A 26,871-nucleotide genomic window follows, 5' to 3' on the forward strand; every position below is an offset into this window, starting at 1 on the left:
TAACCCTCTGTCTACCTGTTACACCTTCCACCTTAACCCTCTGTCTACCTGTTACACCTTCCACCTTAACCCTCTGTCTACCTGCTACACCTTCCACCTTAACCCTCTGTCTACCTGTTACACCTTCCACCTTAACCCTCTGTCTACCTGCTACAGCTTCCACCTTAACCTCTGTCTACCTGTTACACCTTCCACCTTAACCCTCTGTCTACCTGTTACAACTTCCACCTTAACCCTCTGTCTACCTGTTACACCTTCCACCTTAACCCTCTGTCTACCTGCTACACCTTCCACCTTAACCCTCTGTCTACCTGCTACACCTTCCACCTTACCCTCTGTCTACCTGCTACACCTTCCACCTTAACCCTCTGTCTACCTGTTACACCTTCCACCTTAACCCTCTGTCTACCTGTTACACCTTCCACCTTAACCCTCTGTCTACCTGCTACACCTTCCACCTTAACCCTCTGTCTACCTGCTACACCTTCCACCTTAACCCTCTGTCTACCTGTCACACCTTCCACCTTAACCCTCTGTCTACCTGCTACACCTTCCACCTTAACCCTCTGTCTACCTGCTACACCTTCCACCTTAACCCTCTGCCTACCTGTTACAACTTAGACCTTACCCTAACCTAACTATCTCTATCTCACTCTCTCCTTCATCTCTCTCCTCCATCAATCTCTCCTCCATCTCTCTCTCTCTCTCTCTCTCTCTCTCTCTCTCTCTCTCCTCCATCTCTCTCTCTCTCTCTCTCTCTCTCCTCCATCTCTCTCTCTCTCTCTTTTTTCTCCTCTCTCTCTCTCTCCTCCATCTCTCTCTATCTTTCTCTTTTTCTCTCTCTCTCTCTCCTCCATCTTTCTCTCTCTCTCCTCCATCTCTCTCTCTCCTCCATCTCTCTCTCTCTCTCTCCTCCATCTCTTTCTCCCTCTTTTTCTCTCTCTCTCTCTTTTTTCTCTCTCTCTCTCTCTCTCCTCCATCTCTCTCTCTCCTCCATCTCTTTCTCTCTCTTTTTCTCTCTCTCTCTCTTTTTTCTCTCTCTTTTCTAGAAGAAGCTGAATTTTGACCCCGCCTCCTCCTACCTTATAAAGAATTTGAAGCCATTCTCCTCCTACACCTTCCAGCTGGCAGCACGTAGCAAGCACGGCATCGGAGCGTATACCAACGAGGTTACCACAGATACACCACAGACACGTATGTCCCTAGCTACACTACTACTACTGCTGGTACTGCTCTACCAGAGGTGTAATCTGGATTAAACACAACTCATTATGTCATCTATCAGATACTATAGGGACCAGAGGTAGAATCTGGATTAAACAGACCTCTAGTGTCATCTATCAGATACTAGAGGGACCAGAGGTAGAATCTGGATTAAACACAACTCATTATGTCATCTATCAGATACTATAGGGACCAGAGGTAGAATCTGGATTAAACACAACCCATTATGTCATCTATCAGATACTATAGGGACCAGAGTTATAATCTGGATTAAACACAACTCATTATGTCATCTATCAGATACTATAGGGACCAGAGGTAGAATCTGGATTAAACAGACCTCTAGTGTCATCTATCAGATACTAGAGGGACCAGAGGTAGAATCTGTATTAAACACAACTCATTATGTCATCTATCAGATACTATTGGGACCAGAGGTAGAATCTGGATTAAACAGACCTCTAGTGTCATCTATCAGATACTAGAGGGACCAGAGGTAGAATCTGGATTAAACACAACTCATTATGTCATCTATCAGATACTATAGGGACCAGAGGTAGAATCTGGATTAACAGACCTCTAGTGTCATCTATCAGATACTCTGAGGACCAGAGTTGTAATCTGGATTAAACACAACTCATTATGTCATCTATCAGATACTAGAGGGACCAGAGGTAGAATCTGGATTAAACACAACCCGTTATGTCATCTATCAGATACTATAGGGACCAGAGTTATAATCTGGATTAAACACAACTCATTATGTCATCTATCAGATACTAGAGGGACCAGAGGTATAATCTGGATTAAACACACTCATTATGTCATCTATCAGATACTAGAGGGACCAGAGGTATAATCTGGATTAAACACAACTCATTATGTCATCTATCAGATACTCTGAGGACCAGCATTATAATCTGGATTAAACAGACCTCATATGTCATCTATCAGATATTCTGAGGACCAGAGTTATAATCTGGATTAAACAGACCTCTAGTGTCATCTATCAGCTACTCTGAGGACCAGAGTTGTAATCTGGATTAAACAGACCTCTAGTGTCATCTATCAGATACTCTGAGGACCAGAATTGTAATCTGGATTAAACAGACCTCATATGTCATGGAATCACAAAATACAATTTGTGGAGAATAAGATCAACAGAATAAGATGACTTTATACAGTGAAACAATAGGTCAATATTTACAATTTATTCTTTAGATGTATATCTTTGTTTTTTTCAAACTTCCACGAGTCTGACGTCTGTCAGTCAGCTAGGGCTACAGTCAAGGTAAGGTGATCACAACGCACAAAGTAGTTCAGCAGTTAGAGATGTGAAGTGGATCAGTCTGGGGAGAAGCACTGAGACTGATAGAATGGGTTGGAGTGAGACTCAAGTCAAGGTAGGTTACGTGTTACACGTTGTCCCAGAGACTCAGTCCAGTGTCCTTTTCTGTTGTTTCCTCCTTTACAACTCGTCGTTCTTCTTCACTCCTTTTCAGTTGACAACATTTTCTATCCAAACAGATTTTGAATAGAGAGGGTTGTTAAATTACAATAACTTTCCCAAACTTTCCCCAAACCAGGATTTCTGGACATTACCTGGACATTTTGGGAAAGTTACCTACATTTTGCAACCCTGGATTTGCGTTTTGCACCTGTGTTTGTCTTCTGGTCGTTTGTCTTTCTAGAAAACATTGGTTCTAGACTTTTATTTTCATTTTGTGTTTTTTTTTGTCCCCTTTTTTTTCTTTTCTGTCACCATCTTCCACTAAACACCTCACCAACCAATCACATCCACAAACAACCCGTACTTCCTCAAACCTGGCCAATCAGAACCCTCGGCCCCTCCGCAGGAAGTCACATGCTCCAGCCCCAACTCCACCAGCATCCTGGTAAGTTGGGCTCCGCCCCTGGCGGAATTCCAGAACGGAATCATAACGGGATATTCCATCCAGTATTCTGTCACGGAACGGGACAACAGGACTTCCCAGCAAGTCAGCCGAATTCCACCGGGAAGCTCTCCGTACCTTCTGGAAACCTGGAGAAATGGACCGAGTATGGAATCACGGTCAGAGCCCTGACGGAAGCCGGAGAAGGACCAGAGAGTCTACAACTACTAGTACGCACCGAAGAAGATGGTATGTCCCTTTCCCCTGCCTGTTGGTACTAAACACCCCTATCCTTGGTGAAAATGGTTCGCCCCACTAACAATGCCACCACCTGAGAACCTCTAGCCGGTAGGGTGCATCCCAAACGGCATCCTATTCCCAGCAACCCTAGCTGTCTTTTCTCCTTGACCTTCATTCTAAGAAAGAAACCTCCCCTGGCTATACCTCCCCTGGCTATACCTCTACACAGTCATTTCATTCTAAAATCCTTCCTCTTTTCTTCTCTCTTCTCTCCCTGTACCAGAGGGGGGTTGATGCAGTGTATCCCACTGACAATGCCCTTTTGAACAATAATAGACAGCCCTGCGGGTGTGTCACTAAATACCCCTACATGAGGGGAATAATAGTACGCTCCATTAACCATGCGCCCCTGTGAACTGCTGCTGAACCCTATGGCTTAAACCATCTCTGTAAAAGGGGGGGGGGGGGATTCCACCTAGCCCTCAGTCTTTCCTTTCACCCTGACTCATCATGCTGAAGTTAACTTTACCTCTACAGAGCTGAACCTTTTTCTTGGTATGTGTTTGTATTGTACCTTCCTCTGTATAACTGAGGTTATATGATGTTCTGGGAACCACAGCCCCTTAGGATTCCTTGTATCGTCTGATCTCCCCTCTCTATTTTCCATTCACTCTCGCTCTCTGAAGGTCAGGCCAGTTTTTCAGGCCGTCTTTAGGTGCTTTTTTGGTGCTTTCATCTCGTATATATTTATCGACATTTTGAACAGAACTCCAAAAAGCTTTCAACCCACCAACCTATCCTACCTCCAAACGCTCACCTCCCCCGGAGTATCTAAACCATCTAAGAGCCACCACAACTTTTTGAACCCTGACCCTTGACCTCAACCTATCCCACAATGCATTTCCAGTTCCCAGTGGTCCTCCGCGCGACGTGGCGTCGGAGGCGGTGAACTCGTCAGCAGTCAGGGTGGTGTGGCGGGCACCGGCCGTGGAGCGGCAACATGGTCAGGTCAGAGGTTACCAGGTCCACTACATGAAGATGAACTATGGAGAACCCGCTGGACCCAACCTCATCAAGGATATACTCCTAGACGACTCACAGGTAACAATGGAAGACAACTCAGACAGGTTGAATAGAATATTGATATAGAATGGAACGTTGATATAGAATGGAATGTTGATATAGAATGGAACGTTGATATAGAATGGAATGTTGAAATAGATTGTAATGTTGGATTAGAATGGAATGTTGGATTAGAATGGAATGTTGAAATAGAATGGAATGGTGGAATAGAATGGAATGTTGGAATATAATGGAATGTTGGATTAGAATGGAATGTTGGATTAGAATGGAATGTTGAAATAGAATGGAATGTTGGATTAGAATGGAATGTTGAAATATAATGGACTGTTGGATTAGAATGGAATGTTGGATTAGAATGGAATGTTGAAATATAATGGAATGTTGGATTAGATTGGAATGTTGGAATAGAATGGAATGTTGGATTAGAATGGAATGTTGGATTAGAATGGAATGTTGGATTAGAATGGAATGTTCAAATAGAATGAAATGTTGAAATAGAATGGAATGTTGGATTAGAATGGAATGTTGGATTAGATTGGAATGTTGGAATATAATGGAATGTTGGATTAGAATGGAATGTTGGATTAGAATGGAATGTTGGATTAGAATGGAATGTTGGATTAGAATGGAATGTTGGATTAGAATTGAATGTTGGATTAGAATGGAATGTTGGAATATAATGGAATGTTGGATTAGAATGGAATGTTGGATTAGAATGGAATGTTGGATTAGAATGGAATGTTGAAATATAATGAAATGTTGAAATAGAATGGAATGTTGGATTAGAATGGAATGTTGGATTAGAATTGAATGTTGGATTAGAATGGAATGTTGAAATAGAATGAAATGTTGAAATAGAATGTAACATTTAGATGTATCTGAAAACCTTACTGGAGATAGACTGATTGCTTAGAATGTAAAATATTTTTTAAGAATAATATATATTATATATTTTACAATATATTATAAAATATGAGACTAATGTAAAAAAAAATGTTTATTTCTCTCCCTCCTCTTTGCTCCCTGCTTCGTTCTGTCGTTTAGTGGGAATACAATGAATCTGCAGAATATGTAAGTATATCTGTGATCTGTTATCTAAAAAAAGGATTAAAGTATTCTGTTGTCTTGACCTGTGTTTAGGTCCCATGGGCTAGTAGAAAAAAGGATGGAATGAAACACAGCCTAGAATGGAACTATGGAATGGGACACAGCCTAGAATGGAACTATGGAATGGGACACAGCCTAGAATGGAACTATGGAATGAGATACAGCCTAGAATGGAACTATGGAATGGGACACAGCCTAGAATGGAACTATGGAATGAGATACAGCCTAGAATGGAACTATGGAATGAGATACAGCCTAGAATGGAACTATGGAATGAGATACAGCCTAGAATGGAATCTGTAGGAGGTGGTTCTGTAATACTGATGAGTTCTATAATCTGTAGGAGGTGGTTCTGTAATACTGATGAGTTCTATAATCTATAGGAGGTGGTTCTGTAATACTGATGAGTTCTTTAATCTATAGGAGGTGGTTCTGTAATACTGATGAGTTCTACAATCTGTAGGAGGTGGTTCTGTAATACTGATGAGTTCTGCGTTCTATGTGTTCTGTAGGAGTTGGTTCTAGGGGAACTCCAGGCTGATACTGCCTACTCTGTGTCTGTGGGGGCATACACCGCCAAGGGAGACGGGGCACGGAGCAAACCCCAAACTCTCTGCACTACCCTCCCACGTACGTACTTATCATGTATCATCCCAACATAATATAACAGACAGTACAGACACAGCTACCCAGCCTGCTGCTAGACACCGAGACAGATGTACTAAGGCTTCGCAGCCTTCTTTAGAGCAGTGATTCCTCTAAATGGGGGTCGCGAGCGTGAAACTGAAATTGAAAAAGACGACCATCCGTATTTTAAGAGGTCACATACAGAGCCTTCAAACGTATTCAGACCCCTTTACTTATTGCACATTTTGTTACAGTCTTATTCTAAAATGGAGTCAATTGTTCTATTTCCTCATCAATCTACACACAATACCCCATAATGACATCACAATATCCCATAATGACATCACAATACCCCATAATGACATCACAATACCCCATAATGACATCACAGTACCCCATAATGACATCACATTACCCCATAATGACATCACAATACCCCATAATGACATCACAATACCCCATAATGACATCACAATACCCCATAATGACATCACAATACCCCATAATGACATCACAATACCCCATAATGACATCACATTACCCCATAATGACATCACATTACCCCATAATGACATCACAATACCCCATAATGACATCACAATACCCCATAATGATAAAGCAAAAAACAGGTTTTAGACATTTTTTTACATAAATTATATATTGTATTTTTTAATGGAAATATCACATTTACATAAGTATTCAGACCCTTTACTCAGTACTTTGTTGAAGCACCTTTGGCAGTGATTACAGCCTCGAGTATTCTTGGGGATGACACTACAAGCTTGGCACACTTGTATTTGGGGAGTTTCTCCCATTCTTCTCTGCAGATCCTCTCAAGCTCTGTCAGGTTGGATGGGGAGCGTCGCTGCACAGCTATTTTTCATTTTCCCGTAGCCACTCCTCCGTTGTCTTGGCTGTGTGCTTAGGGTCGTTGACCTGTTGGAAGGTGAACCTTTGCCCCAGTCTGAGGTCCTGAGCTCTGGAGCAGGTTTTCATCAAGGATCTCTCTGTACTTTGCTCCGTTCATCTTTGCCTTGATCCTGACTAGTCTCCCAGTCCCTGCCAATGAAAAACATCCCCACAGCATGATGTTGCTGCCACCACCATGCTTCACCGTAAACAGGTCGGCCCTATTGTCCTGCTGTAGACAGGTCAGCCCTATGGTCCTGCTTGCTCTGGACTTGATATCCCTAGTTGATATAGACTGTTAACATGATATAACTAGTTGATATAGACTGTTAACATGATATCACTAGTTGATATAGACTGTTAACATGATATCACTAGTTGATATAGACTGTTAACATGATATAACTAGTTGATATAGACTGTTAACATGATATCACTAGTTGATATAGACTGTTAATATGATATCACTAGTTGTTATTGACTGTTAACATGAATGACTTTCAGCTCAACATCCAGGTGCATCACCATTTCTGGCTCTAATGACAGGCTACATTTGTGCAGAGATTATGAGCAGGTGTTCATGAGCAGTTAATTCTCATTAATAGTAACATCCTCTTCTCTCCTCTTCCCCTCTCTCTCTACCTTCACCCCTCTCTCTCTCTCTCCCCTCCTCCCCCCAGTCCCAGAACCCCCCAGGCTCTCAGTAAGTCCCACCCCCGTGGGCACGGCCCAGCTCCAGTGGCTGCCTCCACCCAGCCCCGCTACCCCTCTCCTGGGGTACCGTCTAACCTTCGGACGCCTGGATGTCCTCCCCTTCACCGTGGTAGAATTCCCCAGCAAGGAAAAGTCCTACACTGCTCAGGATATCCACAAGGGGGCGTCGTACGTGTTCCGACTCTCCGCCCGGAATAAGATAGGATATGGAGAGGAGGCAGCGATCGAGGTGACCACTCCGGAAGACGTTCCCGGAGGACACCCAGAAAATATCCTGTCTGAAGGCGCCTCGGCGTCTTCCATACGGCTCGCTTGGAAGTCTGTCCCGCTGATCGAACAAAACGGGAAGATTGTGAAGTACTCGGTGCAGTACCGGGATGTTAACGGTAGAGGTGGGAACGCTACCGGGGAGGTGGTGGTGACGGTACCGGAATCTAGCGTGGCGTTGGAAGGGCTGAGCGCTGACACGGTGTATGACGTCAGAGTGCGTGCGTTCACAGCGGTAGGGGCGGGGCCGTATAGTCCCGGTGTCCAGTTTAGGACGCGACCACTGGATGTGGAAGGTAGGACACACACACACACACACTCACACACACACACACTCACACACACACACACACACACACACACACACACTCACACACACACACTCACACACACACACACACACACACTCACACACTCACACACCACCACACACACACACACACACACACACACACACACTCACACACACACACACACTCACACACTCACACACTCACACACACACACACACACACACACACACACTCACACACTCAAAAACACACTCACACACACTCACTCTCACACACACACACACTCACACACACACACACTCACACACACACACACACAACACACTCACACACTCTCACACACACACACACACACATTCACACGCACACACACACACACACACACACACACCTCCACACACCACACTCACACACACACACACACACACACACACACACACACCTCACACACACACACTCACACACACACACAACACACACACTCACACACTCACACACACACACACACACACACCACACACACACACACACTCACACACACACACACACACTCACACACTCACACACTCACACACACACACACACACACACACACACTCACACACTCAAAAACACACTCACACACACTCACTCTCACACACACACACACTCACACACACACACACTCACACACACACACACACAAACACACTCACACACTCTCACACACACACACACACATTCACACGCACACACACAGACACACACACACACACACACACACACACACACACACACACACACACACACACACACACACACACACACTCACTCACTACCACCTTTGAGCAACTACCCAACAACCATCTTCCATTTCTGCCCCCCCCCCCCATCCTAAACACACTCTTTCCTCCACACTGTACATTACCTCACGTCAAACTCAGTGGAAATACTCACCCACGACACCCTACCGAACACGTTACAAGCGTCGCCGTAAGTCTGTTTTGTTCTTGTCTGTCTTGTCAGTCTGGTCTGTAGTCTTAATATGTGTTCTGTCCTCCTTCAGCTGACAAGGTAAGGAATTCTAGTCACATCTCATTATCCAGTCAAGCTGACATCACTTCTAGACTGTATTTCTGGACAGACAGAAACTAGAAATTAGAAACTAGAAACCAGAAACTAGAAACTAGAAACCAGAAACTAGAAACAAGAAACCAGAAACTAGAAACTAGAAACTAGAAACCAGAAACCAGAAACCAGAAACTAGAAACTAGAAACTAGAAACCAGAAACCAGAAACTAGAAAACTAGAAACCAGAAACCGGAAACCGGAAACCGGAAACCGGAAGCCGGAAGCCGGAAACCGGAAACCAGAAACCAGAAACTAGAAACCAGAAACCGGAAACTGGAAACTAGAAACTGGAAACCAGAAACTGGAAACTGGAAACCAGAAACTGTAAAATACAGGTAAGATATTACCTGTTTCTCTCAGACCTGGGTTCAGATACTATTAGAACTCTTTAAATATGTACTTTCAGCGTTTGCTCTGGCCTGCCTGGAGTGCCTGGTGGGCTGAGGATGGCACTCTTCAGACTACTGGTTCCATGGCTCCAGGCCACCCCACATAGCCTGGTTCCTCTCTAGGTTTCTTCCTAGGTTCCAATTGTTTTGTGGTTCAGCCAGTCATAAACAGCATGGACACAGAGCCTGGTTCCTCTCTAAGGTTTCTTCCTAGGTTTTGGCCTTTCTAGGGAGTTTTTCCTAGCCACCGTGCTTCTACACCTGCATTGCTTGCTGTTTGGGGGTTTTAGGCTGGGTTTCTGTACAGCACTTTGAGATATCAGCTGATGTACGAAGGGGCTTTATAATACATTTGATTTGATTGGATTGAATCAAGCCCAGATAAAAACATGTGAAAATAGTATTGGAACCCGGATCTGGATCCTATAAGGAGATTGAAAGCGTAGAAATAGAATCCATATTAAAAAGTCCATCAGTGACTTGAATGGGGATAGGCCCCAGTTCTATGGGTTGTATTTCTATGATCTAAGAACAGTCTGCGGAGTCATACTGTTGTTTTCTATGTTCCTCTCCACAGTGTTTGCTACTAACTTCAGAGTGAAGGCTGCCATGAAGAACTCAGTCCTGCTGACCTGGGAGATACGAGACAAAACCCCTCCCAGCCTTTTACGGTGAGGTTACAGGGACTTTAGATGGTGTGTGTTTTATTATCTCTCTCTCTCTAGAGATCCTGTATGGTATGGGTCAGGGTGTTGATTATCTCTCTTTCTATAGATCCTGTATGGTAAGGGTCAGTGTGTTGATTATCTCGCTCTCTCTCTATAGATCCTGTATGGTAAGGGTCAGGGTGTTTGATTATCTCTCTCTCTCTATAGATCCTGTATGGTAAGGGTCAGAGTGTTGATTATCTCTGTCTCTCTATAGATCCTGTATGGTAAGGGTCAGAGTGGTGATTATCTCTGTCTCTCTATAGATCCTGTATGGTAAGGGTCAGGGTGTTGATTATCTCTGTCTCTCTATAGATCCTGTATGGTAAGGGTCAGGGTGTTGATTATCTCTCTCTCTCTCAATATATCCTGTATGGTAAGGGTCAGAGTGTTGATTATCTCTGTCTCTCTATAGATCCTGTATGGTAAGGGTCAGGGTGTTGATTATCTCTGTCTCTCTATAGATTCCTGTATGGTAAGGGTCAGGGTGTTGATTATCTCTGTCCTCTCTATAGATCCTGTATGGTAAGGGTCAGGGTGTTGATTATCTCTGTCTCTCTATAGATCCTGTATGGTAAGGGTCAGGGTGTTGATTATCTCTGTCTCTCTATAGATCCTGTATGGTAAGGGTCAGGGTGTTGATTATCTCTCTCTCTCTCTCAATAGATCCTGTATGGTAAGGGTCAGGGTGTTGATTATCTCTCTCTCTATAGATCCTGTATGGTAAGGGTCAAGGTGTTGATTATCTCTCTCTCTCTATAGATCCTGTATGGTAAGGGTCAGAGTGTGTGATTATCTCTCTCTCTCTATAGATCCTGTATGGTAAGGGTCAAGGGTGTTGATTATCTCTGTCTCTCTATAGATCCTGTATGGTAAGGGTCAGGGTGTTGATTATCTCTGTCTCTCTATAGATCCTGTATGGTAAGGGTCAGGGTGTTGATTATCTCTCTCTCTCTCAATAGATCCTGTATGGTAAGGGTCAGGGTGTTGATTATCTCTGTCTCTCTATAGATCCTGTATGGTAAGGGTCAGGGTGTTGATTATCTCTGTCTCTCTATAGATCCTGTATGGTAAGGGTCAGGGTGTTGATTATCTCTGTCTCTCTATAGAGCCTGTATGGTAAGGGTCAGGGTGTTGATTATCTCTGTCTCTCTATAGATCCTGTATGGTAAGGGTCAGGGTGTTGATTATCTCTCTCTCTCTCAATAGATCCTGTATGGTAAGGGTCAGGGTGTTGATTATCTCTCTCTCTCTCAATAGATCCTGTATGGTAAGGGTCAGAGTGTTGAGGTGGATGGTAAACAGAACCAGAAGCTGATAACAGGTCTGCAGCCGGAAACACAGTACTCCTTCCTGTTTGACTAACCGTGGCAACAGTGCCGGAGGTCTACAGCACCGCGTAAACCGTGACGACCGACCCCGGACGTGCTGCGTTCCAAACCCACGCTGGTGGGGAAGACCAACGCAGACGGGATGGTGACGGTTCAACTACCGCCCGTACAGACCACCACTACCGTCAGTGAGGGAGGTAGGGAGGGAGGGAGGGAGGGAGGGAGGGAGGGAGGGAGGGAGTGAGGGAGGGAGGGGGGGAGGGGAGGGAGGGAGGGTTCAACTACCGCCCGTACAGACCACCACTACCGTCAGGTGAGGGAGGGAGGGGGGAGGGAGAGTGGGGAGGGAGAGTGGTAGGGGAGGGAGGGGAGGGAGAGTGGGAGGGAGGGAGGGATGAGGGAGGGAGAGAGAGTGGGAGGGAGGGGGGGAGGGTTCAACTACCGCCCGTACAGACCCACCACTACCGTCAGGTGAGGGAGGGAGGGAGAGAGGGAGGGAGGGAGGGAGACAGTACATCAGGGTTCCCCAACTGGTGGCCTGCTTGTGATTTTATTTATTTGGTCCCTCCAAAATTTTAGGACCAACTATAAAAAAATAAAAAATAAAATAAGTTATTGTTGAACATAAAGGCTGTAAAAACAGCAGCATTTCAGCGCCAAGTGATTTTAATGTAGGAAATGTGTTCCAATGTATTCCCACGTATAATAGAGAGATTCTGTATATGGTTGTTTGTATTTATTGAACCCTTATTTTACCAGGTCAGTTGACTGAGACAACGTTCTCATTTACAGCAACGACCTGGGGGAATAGTTACAGGGGAGAGGAGGGGGAATGAATGAGCCAATTGGAAGCTGAGGATGATTAGGTGACCGTGATGGTTTGAGGGCCAGATTGGGAATTTAGCCAGGACATCGGGGGTTAACAACCCTACTCTTATGATAAGTACCATAGGATCTTTAGGTGACCACAGAGAGTCAGAATACCTGTTTAACGTCCCATCCGAAAGACATCATCCTACACAGGGCAATGTCCCCAATCACTGCCATGGGGCATTGGGATATTTCTTTATTTTTTATACCAGAGGAAAGTGCGCCTCCTACTGGCCCTCCAACACCAAATGGGCTCCTTGCGGTCAATTTGCAGTCTATAAATTATTTGTAATTATGTTCCGGGGTCCCTGACCATCCGCTCAAGAAAAAAATTAGCCTGAGGCTGAATCTAGTTGATGATCTCTGTCGTCAACCATCATTAAGGTGAATCTAGTTGATGATCTCTGTCGTCAACCATCATTAAGGTGAATCTAGTTGATGATCTCTGTCGTCAACCATCATTAAGGTGAATCTAGTTGATGATCTCTGTCGTCGACCATCATTAAGGTGAATCTAGTTGATGATCTCTGTCGTCAACCATCATTAAGGTGAATCTAGTTGATGATCTCTGTAGTCGACCATCATTAAGGTGAATCTAGTTGATGATCTCTGTAGTCGACCATCATTAAGGTGAATCTAGTTGATAATCTCTGTAGTCGACCATCATTAAGGTGAATCTAGTTGATGATCTCTGTAGTCGACCATCATTAAGGTGAATCTAGTTGATGATCTCTGTAGTCGACCATCATTAAGGTGAATCTAGTTTGATGATCTCTGTACTGTAGTTGACCATCATTAAGGTGAATCTAGTTGATGATCTCTGTCGTCGACCATCATTAAGGTGAATCTAGTTGATGATCTCTGTACTGTAGTTGACCATCATTAAGGTGAATCTAGTTGATGATCTCTGTCGTCGACCATCATTAAGGTAAATCTAGTTGATGATCTCTGTACTGTAAGTCGACCATCGTTAAGGTGAATCTAGTTGATGATCCCTGTAGTCGACCATCATTAAGGTGAATCTAGTTGATGATCCCAGCTGTACATGATAACTGAAGTGTTGTGTTGTTGTTGCCAGGGGCTACTATGTGGTGGTGGTTCCTCTGAAGAAAACAGAGAGGAGGGAAGTTCTTGAAGCCTGGTGACAACCTGATCAGATGAACCTAGATGAGGTGAGATACTGCATGATGATGGAGATGATAACGATAACACAATATGAAGATGATAATGATGGGGTAATAACCAGATAACACAATATGAAGATGATAATGATAACACAATATGAAGATGATAATGATTGGTAATAACCAGATAACACAACATGAAGATGATAATAATGGGGTAATAACCAGATAACACAATATGAAGATGATATGATGGGTAATAACCAGATAACACAATATGAAGATGATAATGATTGTTAATAACCAGATAACACAACATGAAGATGATAATAATGGGGTAATAACCAGATAACACAATATGAAGATGATAATAATGGGTAATAACCAGATAACACAATATGAAGATGATAATAATGGGGTAATAACCAGATAACACAATATGAAGATGATAATAAGGGGGTAATAACCATATAACACAATATGAAGGTGATAATGATAACACAATATGAAGATGATGATAATGATGATGATGGGTAATAACCAGATAACACAATATGAAGATGATAATAAGGGGGTAATAACCAGATAACACAATATGAAGATGATAATGATGGGTAATAACCAGATAACACAATATGAAGATGATAATAATGGGGTAATAACCAGATAACACAATATGAAGATGATAATGATGGGTAATAACCAGATAACACAATATGAAGATGATAATGATAACACAATATGAAGATGATAATGATGGGGTAATAACCAGATAACACAATATGAAGATGATAATGATTGTTAATAACCAGATAACACAACATGAAGATGATAATAATGGGGTAATACCAGATAACACAATATGAAGATGATAATAATGGGTAATAACCAGATAACACAATATGAAGATGATAATAATGGGGTAATAACCAGATAACACAATATGAAGATGATAATAAGGGGGTAATAACCAGATAACACAATATGAAGATGATCATGATGGGTAATAACCATATAACACAATATGAAGGTGATAATGATAACACAATATGAAGATGATGATGATGATGATGGGTAATAACCAGATAACACAACATGAAGATGATAATAATGGGGTAATAACCAGATAACACAATATGAAGATGATAATAATGGGTAATAACCAGATAACACAATATGAAGATGATCATGATGGGTAATAACCATATAACACAATATGAAGGTGATAATGATAACACAATATGAGATGATGATGATGATGATGGGTAATAACCAGATAACACAATATGAAGATGATAATAAGGGGGTAATAACCAGATAACACAATATGAAGATGATAATGATGGGTAATAACCAGATAACACAATATGAAGATGATAATAATGGGGTAATAACCAGATAACACAATATGAAGATGATAATGATGGGTAATAACCAGATAACACAATATGAAGATGATAATGATAACACAATATGAAGATGATAATGATGGGGTAATAACCAGATAACACAATATGAAGATGATAATGATGGGTAATAACCAGATAACACAATATGAAGATGATAATGATTGTTAATAACCAGATAACACAACATGAAGATGATAATAATGGGGTAATAACCAGATAACACAATATGAAGATGATAATGATGGGTAATAACCAGATAACACAATATGAAGATGATAATGATGGGTAATAACCAGATAACACAATATGAAGATGATAATAATGGGGTAATAACCAGATAACACAATATGAAGATGATAATGATGGGTAATAACCAGATAACACAATATTAAGATGATAATGATGGGTTAATAACCAGATAACACAATATGAAGGTGATAATGATAACACAATATGAAGATGATGATGATGATGATGATGATGGGTAATAACCAGATAACACAACATGACGATGATGATAATGGGGTAATAACCAGATAACACAATATGAAGATGATAATGATGGGTAATAACCAGATACACAATATGAAGATGATAATGATAACACAATATGAAGACGATAATGATGGGCAATAACCAGATAACACAATATGAAGATGATGATGATGATGATGGGTAATAACCAGATACCATTGTTAATAACATTAACCTCCTCTCTCTCCTCCTCCTCCTCTCCTCCTCTCTCCCCCTCTCTCCTCCTCTCCTCTCCTCCTCTCTTCTCTCTCATCTCCTCCTCTCCTTTAACCCCCTCTCACCACCTCTTTCTATCCCTATATTTCCTCTCCTCTCTCTATCCATCTCTCTCCCTTCTACCTCTCCTCTCATCTTTCTATCAATCTCTATCCATCTATATCCCCTCCTCTCCTCTCTCTATCCATCTCTCTCAATTCTACCTCTCCTCCCCTCTCTCTATCCATCTCTATCCCCTCTCTCTATCTTCTCCTCCCCTCTCTCTATCCTCTCCTCCCCTTTCTCTATCCATCTCTATCCCCTCCTCCCCTGTCTCTATCCTCTCCTCCCCTCTCTCTATCCTCTCCTCCCCTCTCTCTATCCTCTTCTCCCCTTTCTCTATCCTCTCCTCCACTTTCTCTATCCTCTCCTCCCCTCTCTCTATCCTCTCCTCCCCTCTCTCTATCCCCTCCTCCCCTCTGTCTATCCATCTCTATCCTCTCCTCCCCTCTCTCTATCCCCTCCTCCCCTCTCTCTATCCTCTCCTCCCCTCTCTCTATCCCCTCCTCCCCCTCTGTCTATCCATCTCTATCCTCTCCTCCCCTCTCTCTATCCTCTCCTCCCCTCTCTCTATCCTCTCCTCCCCTCTCTCTATCCTCTCCTCCCCTCCCCTCTCTCTATCCTCTCCTCCCTTCTCTCTATCCTCTCCTCCCCTCTCTCTACCCCCTCCTCCCCTCTCTCTATCCTCTCCTCCCCTCTGTCTATCCATCTCTATCCTCTCCTCCCCTCTCTCTATCCTCTCCTCCTCTCTCTCTATCCTCCCCTCTCTCTATCCTCTTCTCCCCTCTCTCTATCCATCTCTATCCTCTTCTCCCCTCTCTCTATCCTCTCCTCCCCTCTGTCTATCCATCTCTACTCCCCCCTCTCCTCCAGCTCCTGAAAGAGATCAACAGGACCAGTGTGAGCCAGGCGCTGCGTGTCCGTCGTCAGGTCCCGGCCAGCCAATCAGATCCCAGGGCCTATGTTTCCGCCCACTTTAAGATCCTCCCCCAGGAGTTCACCCTCGGTGATGGGAGGAGCTATGGAGAGTTCCGGAACCGCCCCCTGCAAAACGGACAGGAATATGTGTTCTTCGTGCTGGCGCTGCTAGACCTGTCTAATAATGTGGGTTTGGGCTGGGAGTGGACACACACACTCACACACACACACACACACACATACACATACACACATACACACACACACATTAGCAGACACACACCAGAAGCATGTGTTCTTCGTGCTGGCCTGGGGTCAAACCTGCGTCTCTCTGTTAGCCCACTGAGCTAAAGCCTCGTCATTAGCTAACAAGTTTTCAGGTTTTTAAGTTACTCATCACACGAGTATGCCTCAGATAACACACACTCTCTCTAACCAAACACACACGCGGGCGTGCACACACACACACACACACACACACACACACACACACACCCTCTCTCTAACCTCTCTCTCTCTCGCTCTCCCTCTCTCTCTAGACAATGTATTCAACCAGCCCCTATTCTGACCCCGTGACCTCCAATGACGTGGACCCTCAGCCAATCGTAGATGAGGAGGAGGGGCTTCTGTGGGTGGTGGGGCCGGTAATGGCTGTCATCTTCATTGTCTGCATCGTCATCGCCATCCTACTCTTCAAGAGGTGAGGAGAGGAGAGGAGAGGAGAGGAGAGGAGAGGAGAGGAGAGGAGAGGAGAGGAGAGGAGAGGAGAGGAGAGGAGAGGAGAGGAGGAAAGCACTACTAATGTACAGACAGTTTCAGGTTTCTGATCAACTCTCAATATCATAACATGATATTTCTTTCTCTTGTTCTGCTCACTCTGCTTCGTTGACCCAGTAAACCAGACAGGTAAGAAGAAGGATACACTCATTACTATCCCGTTAGAGATTCTGATTACCATCATGTTACCTAGGTTACAGCTGTTAGAATCATGCTATGTTGAAACTATAGTGCAAAGAAATGAAACTGAAGCACAATATTTAGTATATCGTTTTCCCTCCATACACCTGGTAATATGTAGCCTGGGTACCAGTCAGTTTTACTCCCTACACCTGGTAATATGTAGCCTGGGTACCAGTCAGTTTACTCCCTACACCTAGTAATATGTAGCCTGGGTACCAGTCAGTTTACTCCCTACACCTGGTAATATGTAGCCTGGGTACCAGTCAGTTTTACTCCCTACACCTGGTAATATGTAGCCTGGGTACCAGTCAGTTTTACTCCCTACACCTGGTAATATGTAGCCTGGGTACCAGTCAGTTTACTCCCTACACCTGGTAATATGTAGCCTGGGTACCAGTCAGTTTTACTCCCTACACCTGGTAATATGTAGCCTGGGTACCAGTCAGTTTTACTCCATACACCTGGTAATATGTAGCCTGGGTACCAGTCAGTTTTACTCCCTACACCTGGTAATATGTAGCCTGGGTACCAGTCAGTTTACTCCCTACACCTGGTAATATGTAGCCTGGGTACCAGTCAGTTTTACTCCCTACACCTGGTAATATGTAGCCTGGGTACCAGTCAGTTTTACTCCCTACACCTGGTAATATGTAGCCTGGGTACCAGTTAGTTTACTCCCTACACCTGGTAATATGTAGCCTGGGTACCAGTCAGTTTACTCCCTACACCTGGTAATATGTAGCCTGGGTACCAGTCAGTTTTACTCCCTACACCTGTTAATATGTAGCCTGGGTACCAGTCAGTTTACTCCCTACACCTGGTAATATGTAGCCTGGGTACCAGTCAGTTTTACTCCATACACCTGTTAATATGTAGCCTGGGTACCAGTCAGTTTACTCCCTACACCTGGTAATATGTAGCCTGGGTACCAGTCAGTTTTACTCCATACACCTGGTAATATGTAGCCTGGGTACCAGTCAGTTTACTCCCTACACCTGTTAATATGTAGCCTGGGTACCAGTCAGTTTACTCCCTACACCTGGTAATATGTAGCCTAGGTACCAGTCAGTTTTACTCCCTACACCTGGTAATATGTAGCCTAGGTACCAGTCAGTTTTACTCCATACACCTGGTAATATGTAGCCTGGGTACCAGTCAGTTTACTCCCTACACCTGTTAATATGTAGCCTGGGTACCAGTCAGTTTTACTCCATACACCTGGTAATATGTAGCCTGGGTACCAGTCAGTTTACTCCCTACACCTGTTAATATGTAGCCTAGGTACCAGTCAGTTTTACTCCCTACACCTGGTAATATGTAGCCTGGGTACCAGTCAGTTTTACTCCATACACCTGGTAATATGTAGCCTGGGTACCAGTCAGTTTACTCCCTACACCTGTTAATATGTAGCCTGGGTACCAGTCAGTTTACTCCCTACACCTGGTAATATGTAGCCTAGGTACCAGTCAGTTTAACTCCCTACACCTGGTAATATGTAGCCTGGGTACCAGTCAGTTTACTCCCTACACCTGGTAATATGTAGCCTAGGTACCAGTCAGTTTACTCCCTACACCTGGTAATATGTAGCCTAGGTACCAGTCAGTTTTACTCCCTACACCTGGTAATATGTAGCCTAGGTACCAGTCAGTTTACTCCCTACACCTGGTAATATGTAGCCTGTGTCATTCCACTCCATGGTCTCGTCTGGATACCAGTCAGCTATCATTCCACTCCTTGGTCTCGTCTGGATACCAGTCAGTCAGATACCAGTCAGTCAGTCTCGTCTGGATACAAGTCAGCTATCATTCCATTCCTTGGTCTCGTCTGGATACCAGTCAGTCAGCTATCATTCCACTCCTTGGTCTAGTCTGGATACCAGTCAGATATCATTCCACTCCTCGGTCTAGTCTGGATACCAGTCAGTCTAGCTATCATTCCACTCCTTGGTCTCATCTGGATACCAGTCAGCTATCATTCCACTCCATGGTCTCGTCTGGATACCAGCCAGCTATCATTCCACTCCTTGGTCTCGTCTGGATACCAGTCAGCTATCATTCCACTCCTTGGTCTCGTCTGGATACCAGTCAGTCAGCTATCATTCCACTCCTTGGTCTAGCCTGGATACCAGTCAGCTATCATTCCACTCCCTGGTCTAGCCTGGATACCAGTCAGCTATCATTCCACTCCTTGGTCTCGTCTGGATACCAGTCAGCTATCATTCCATTCCTTGGTCTCTTCTGGATATCAGTCAGTCAGCTATCATTCCACTCCTTGGTCTAGTCTGGATACCAGTCAGATATCATTCCACTCCTTGGTCTAGTCTGGATACCAGTCAGCTATCATTCCACTCCTTGATCTCATCTGAATACCAGTCAGCTATCATTCCACTCCTTGGTCTCGTCTGGATACCAGTCAGCCATCATTCCACTCCTTGGTCTAGCCTGGATACCAGTCAGTTATCATTCCACTCCTTGGTCTAGTATGGATACCAGTCAGCTATCATTCCACTCCTTGGTCTAGTCTGGATACCAGTCAGCTATCATTCCACTCCTTGGTCTAGCCTGGAGACCAGTCAGCTATCATTCCACTCCTTGGTCTAGCCTGGCTACCAGTCAGCTATCATTCCAGTCCTTGGTCTAGCCTGGATACCAGTCAGCTATCATTCCACTCCTTGGTCTAGCCTGGATACCAGTCAGCTATCATTCCACTCCTTGGTCTAGCCTGGATACCAGTCTGCTATCATTCCACTCCTTGGTCTAGCCTGGATATCAGTCAGCTATCATTCCACTCCTTGGTCTAGCCTGGATACCAGTCCGCTATCATTCCACTCCTTGGTCTCATCTGGATACCAGTCAGCTATCATTCCACTCCTTGGTCTAGTCTGGGTACCAGTCAGCTATCATTCTACTCCTTGGTCTAGTTTGGATACCAGTCAGCTATCATTCCACTCCTTGGTCTAGTCTGGATACCAGTCAGCTATCATTCCACTCCTTGGTCTAGCCTGGATACCAGTCAGCTATCATTCCACTCCACAGACGAGACCAAGGAGTGGAATGATCGCTGACTGGCATCCAGGCTAGACCAAGGAGTGGAATGATAGCTGACTGGTATCCAGATGAGACCAAGGAGTGGAATGATAGCTAGACTGACTGGTATCCAGACTAGACCGAGGAGTAGAATGATAGCTAGACTGACTGGTATCCAGACTAGACCAAGGAGTGGAATTATATCTGACTGGTATCAGACTAGACCAAGGAGTGGAATGATAGCTGACTGTTACCCAGACTAGACCAAGGAGTGGAATGATAGCTGACTGGTACCCAGACTAGACCAAGGAGTGGAATGATAGCTGACTGGTATCCAGACTAGACCAAGGAGTGGAATGATAGCTGACTGGTACCAGACTAGACCAAGGAGTGGAATGATAGCTGACTGGTACCCAGACTAGACCAAGGAGTGGAATGATAGCTGACTGGTATCCAGACTAGACCAAGGAGTGGAATGATAGCTGACTGGTACCAGACTAGACCAAGGAGTGGAATGATAGCTGGCTGGTACCCAGACTAGACCATGGAGTGGAATGATAGCTGACTGGTACCCAGACTAGACCAAGGAGTGGAATGATAGCTAGACTGATGGGTAGGTCATATTCAAGTTCATACCAGACTTGGTCATATCAGATTAGAGTTAGATAGACTAGGTAATGTGATAGGTTAGAGTTAGATAGACTAGGTCATGTGATAGGTTAGAGTTAGATAGACTAGGTCATGTGATAGGTTAGAGTTAAATAGACTAGGTCATGTGATAGGTTAGAGTTAGATAGACTAGGTCATGTGATAGGTTAGAGTCAGATAGACTAGGTCATGTGATATGTTAGAGTTAGATAGACTAGGTCATGTGATAGGTTAGAGTTAGATAGACTAGGTCATGTGATAGGTTAGAGTTAGATAGACTAGGTCATGTGATAGGTTAGAGTTAGATAGACTAGGTCATGTGATAGGTTAGCGTTAGATAGACTAGGTCATGTGATAGGTTAGAGTTAGATAGACCTGGTCATGTGATAGGTTAGAGTTAGATAGACTAGGTCATGTGATAGGTTAGAGTTAGATAGACTAGGTCATGTGATAGGTTAGAGCTAGATAGACTAGGTCATGTGATATGTTAGAGTTAGATAGACTAGGTCATGTGATAGGTTAGAGTTAAATAGACTAGGTCATGTGATATGTTAGAGTTAGATAGACTAGGTCATGTGATAGGTTAGAGTTAGATAGACTAGGTAATGTGATATGTTAGAGTTAGATAGACTAGGTCATGTGATAGGTTAGAGTTAGATAGACTAGGTCATGTGATAGGTTAGCGTTAGATAGACTAGGTCATGTGATATGTTAGAGTTAGATAGACTAGGTCATGTGATAGGTTAGAATTAGATAGACTAGGTCATGTGATATGTTAGAGTTAGATAGACTAGGTCATGTGATAGGTTAGAGTTAGATAGACTAGGTCATGTGATAGGTTAGAGTTAGATAGACTAGGTCATGTGATAGGTTAGAGTTAGATAGACTAGGTCATGTGATAGGTTAGAGTTAGATAGACTAGGTCATGTGATAGGTTAGAGTTAGATAGACTAGGTCATGTGATAGGTTAGAGTTAGATAGACTAGGTCATGTGATAGGTTAGAGTTAGATAGACTAGGTCATGTGATAGGTTAGAGTTAGATAGACTAGGTCATGTGATATGTTAGAGTTAGATAGACTAGGTCATGTGATAGGTTAGAGTTAGATAGACTAGGTCATGTGATAGGTTAGAGTTAGATAGACTAGGTAATGTGATATGTTAGAGTTAGATAGACTAGGTCATGTGATATGTTAGAGTTAGATGTTTTGGTTTTTCCTTTTTTATAGAGCAAACCTGAGGTAGTGTGTGTAACTCCCAGTGTGTGTGTGCATCTGTCTGTGTGTGTGTGTGTGTGTGTGTGTGTGTGTGTGTGTGTGTGTGTGTGTTTCAGGAAAAGAGCTGAGGCAGAGGGAAGGAAGGCTAGTTTCCCCTGCAGCAAGGCCATGTCCTCTCACCATCCTACAGATCCTGTGGAGCTACGCAGAATCAACTTCCAGACCCCAGGTAGGCTATACACACAGACACACACACACACACACACAGAGACACACACACACACACACACACACCATCCTACTGTTGCTGTGGAGCTACGCAGAATCAACTTTAAACCCCTTGTAGACTATACACACACACACACACACACACACACCATCCTACTGTTGCTGTGGAGCCATGCAGAATCAACTTCCAGACCCCAGGTAGGCTATACACACAGACACACACACTCACACACACACACACACACACACACACACACACACACACACACACAGACACACACACACTGGTCTTCATTGAGTTTTCTGGCTTGTTTCTTTTCCTTTCAGGAAGTTACCGTGTATCAGCTTTCCGCGGCTACAGACGATTGTCAAGTTAGTCGATCTTTGTCCCCCCTCTCTCTCTTTCTTTCTCTCTCTCTTTCTCTGTCTCTCTCTCTCTCTCTCTCTCTGTCTCTCTCTCTCTCTCTCTCTCTCTTTCTCTCTCTCTCTCTCTCTCTCTTCCTCTCTCTCTCTCTCTCTCTCTCTCTCTCTCTCTCTCTCCCTCTGTCTCTCTCTCTCTCTCTGTCTCTCTCTCTCTCTCTCTCTCTCTCTCTCTCTCTCTCTCTCTCTCTTTCTCTCTCTCTCTCTCTCTCTCTCTCTCTGGCTAACTAACCTTCATATTGTTCATTCCATCCCCATTTCAGGAACAACCGCTTTGGAAAAATGGCAGAGTTTTTAACATTCAAGGTTAAATCTTAATATTTTGTTTGTTCTGTTTTGTTGCTGGACTCCTGAATAATTTTGATGCAGTATGAAGTCATTTGCTTTCATGACGTCTCCAGGACCTGGATGTTTGGAGGCGTCTTCCTGACTTGGGCCTGGAGTTTTCCCCCCGAATACATCTTAATACTAAATTCACGGTTAAACCCTTCGTAGGAGCGTCGTTAAATCTCAGAGCTGTTTCCTAAAATCATCATTATGTAAAATTGTACTTGAAAACACTTTGTCTTTTCCCGCCTCAGAACATTTAACCACTAAGTGTGTCGTTTGTTTTGTTGTTGTTGTTGTTTACCCTTCCGCATAACTTTATACGCAGAAGATCTCCGCTTAACGTAGAATCAACATGTTTATCTGTCTCTCTCTATGGCCGCTGATAATTTCAGAACGAAGATGACTACGAATGCAAAGTTTACAATCAAGTGAAGGACAATAAAATGGTTCACATGGAAACCCAGACACCTGGATTACAACATAAAAACACGACGGGCTTCATAAACCAATATATTTAAATAATATGGAAATCAATTTCTTGATCAATAAATGGTTATATTTGTTCATTTTAGATTACTGGCTGTCATTTGGTCCAAAAATATATTTTATGATGTGGAACAAGATGTGCACAATGATGTTCCGAATCTGTGATTTAGTGTGTTATTCTAGGGTAGGGCCTCATCCTCAGCATTATAATCTGTGATCTAGTGTGTTATTCTAGGGTAGGGCCTCATCCTCAGCATTATAATCTGTGATCTAGTGTGTTATTCTAGGGTAGGGCCTCATCCTCAGCATTATAATCTGTGATTTAGTGTGTTATTCTAGGGTAGGGCCTCATCCTCAGCATTATAATCTGTGATTTAGTGTGTTATTCTAGGTAGGGCCTCATCCTCAGCATTAAAATATGTGATCTAGTGCATTATTCTAGGGTAGGGGCCTCATCCTCAGCATTATAATCTGTGATTTAGTGTGTTATTCTAGGGTAGGGGCCTCATCCTCAGCATTAAAATATGTGAATTAGTGCATTATTCTAGGGTAGGGCCTCATCCTCAGCATTATAATCTGTGAGTTAGTGTGTTATTCTAGGGTAGGGCCTCATCCTCAGCATTAAAATCTGTGATTTAGTGTGTTATTCTAGGGTAGGGCCTCATCCTCAGCATTATAATCTGTGATCTAGTGTAATATTCTAGGGTAGGGCCTCATCCTCAGCATTATAATCTGTGATTTAGTGTGTTATTCTAGGGTAGGGCCTCATCCTCAGCATTAAAATATGTGATCTAGTGCATTATTCTAGGGTAGGGCCTCATCCTCAGCATTATAATCTGTGATCTAGTGTATTATTCTAGGGTAGGGCCTCATCCTCAGCATTATAATCTGTGATCTAGTGTATTATTCTAGGGTAGCGCCTCATCCTCAGCATTATAATCTGTGATCTAGTGTATTATTCTAGGGTAGGGCCTCATCCTCAGCATTATAATCTGTGATCTAGTGTATTATTTTAGGGTAGGGCCTCATCCTCAGCTATATAATCTGTGATCTAGTGTATTATTCTAGGGTAGGGCCTCATCCTCAGCATTATAATCTGTGATCTAGTGTATTATTCTAGGGTAGGGCCTCATCCTCAGCATTATAATCTGTGATTTAGTGTGTTATTCTAGGGTAGGGGCCTCATCCTCAGCATTAAAATCTGTGATTTAGTGTGTTATTCTAGGGTAGGGCCTCATCCTCAGCATTATAATCTGTGATTTAGTGTGTTATTCTAGGGTAGGGCCTCATCCTCAGCATTATAATCTGTGATCTAGTGTGTTATTCTAGGGTAGGGCCTCATCCTCAGCATTATAATCTGTGATTTAGTGTGTTATTCTAGGGTAGGGCCTCATCCTCAGCATTATAATCTGTGATCTAGTGTGTTATTCTAGGGTAGGGCCTCATCCTCAGCATTATAATCTGTGATCTAGTGTGTTATTCTAGGGTAGGGCCTCATCCTCAGCATTATAATCTGTGATCTAGTGTATTATTCTAGGGTAGGGCCTCATCCTCAGCATTATAATCTGTGATCTAGTGTATTATTTTAGGGTAGGGCCTCATCCTCAGCTATATAATCTGTGATCTAGTGTATTATTCTAGGCTTGGGCCTCATCCTCGGCATTATAATCTGTGATGTAGTGTATTATTCTAGGCTTGGGCCTCATCCTAGGCATTATAATCTGTGATTTAGTGTATTATTATAGGGTAGGCTAGGGCCTCATCCTCAGCATTATAATCTGTGATCTAGTGTATTATTATAGGGTAGGCTAGGGCCTCATCCTCAGCATTATAATCTGTGATCTAGTGTATTATTCTAGGCTAGGGCCTCATCCTCAGCATTATAATCTGTGATCTAGTTTATTATTCTAGGCTTGGGCCTCATCCTCGGCATTATAATCTGTGATCTAGTGCATTATTATAGGGTAGGCTAGGGCCTCATCCTTAGCAATATAGTCTGTGATCTAGTGTATTATTCTAGGATTGGGCCTCATCCTCAGCATTATAATCTGTGATTTAGTATATTATTATAGGGTAGGCTAGGGCCTCATACTCAACATAATAATCTGCCTCAATATTTGCAGCCATAGCCTATGGGTGATCATATCTCTCTAGGAGCTGATCTGTCGTCAGTACTGTGGTATAATTATAATTAAAAGGTCAGATATGAATTGAGAAAGCTGACCCGAGATCAGCGCTGCCTTTCCATGAATATCGATCGACACGTGGGCCAACAAAGGCACTTAGTGAAAGTTCTCCCTCGGTAGTGTTTTTGGGAAACGCGCACAAGTTCTTCGGCCGTTGCAGGAACGATGCATCGTTAAAACACTCCTAAACGTAAGTTCCGTTGCTACCGGGATGCCGGGCCCAGGAAAGACTCCAGGCCCCATGTGAGGCTGTTGCCTTGAAAATATCTGCTGGACAAGATGTCTTCAGCATCAACACTCCTCTTCATCACCACTACTCTTCATCAACACTCCTCTTCATCACCACTACTCTTCATCAACACTCCTCTT

At 43.5% G+C, this 26,871-nt stretch overlaps 1 protein-coding gene across 1 annotated transcript in view; it reads left to right on the forward strand.

Annotated features, from left to right (window-relative positions):
- Window positions 1-1,049: 1,049 nt before the first annotated feature.
- LOC110519863 (receptor-type tyrosine-protein phosphatase delta) overlaps window positions 1,050-26,871 on the forward strand; it is a gene marked incomplete at its 5' end in the record, with an annotated part of 90,362 nt that continues 64,540 nt past the window's right edge. The window contains 18 exon segments of the mRNA XM_036972934.1: window positions 1,050-1,194; window positions 3,061-3,261; window positions 3,264-3,365; window positions 4,264-4,457; window positions 5,484-5,510; window positions 6,059-6,176; window positions 7,763-8,359; window positions 10,433-10,501; window positions 10,504-10,526; window positions 11,823-11,918; window positions 11,920-11,970; window positions 11,973-12,077; window positions 12,607-12,611; window positions 13,842-13,935; window positions 16,959-17,189; window positions 17,543-17,703; window positions 17,898-17,909; window positions 22,969-23,081. Of these exon segments, the coding sequence (XP_036828829.1) occupies window positions 1,050-1,194; window positions 3,061-3,261; window positions 3,264-3,365; window positions 4,264-4,457; window positions 5,484-5,510; window positions 6,059-6,176; window positions 7,763-8,359; window positions 10,433-10,501; window positions 10,504-10,526; window positions 11,823-11,918; window positions 11,920-11,970; window positions 11,973-12,077; window positions 12,607-12,611; window positions 13,842-13,935; window positions 16,959-17,189; window positions 17,543-17,703; window positions 17,898-17,909; window positions 22,969-23,081 (2,344 nt within the window).

The sequence above is a fragment of the Oncorhynchus mykiss genome, unplaced genomic scaffold (genome assembly GCF_013265735.2).
Source record: "Oncorhynchus mykiss isolate Arlee unplaced genomic scaffold, USDA_OmykA_1.1 un_scaffold_212, whole genome shotgun sequence".
Lineage (NCBI taxonomy): Eukaryota > Metazoa > Chordata > Actinopteri > Salmoniformes > Salmonidae > Oncorhynchus > Oncorhynchus mykiss.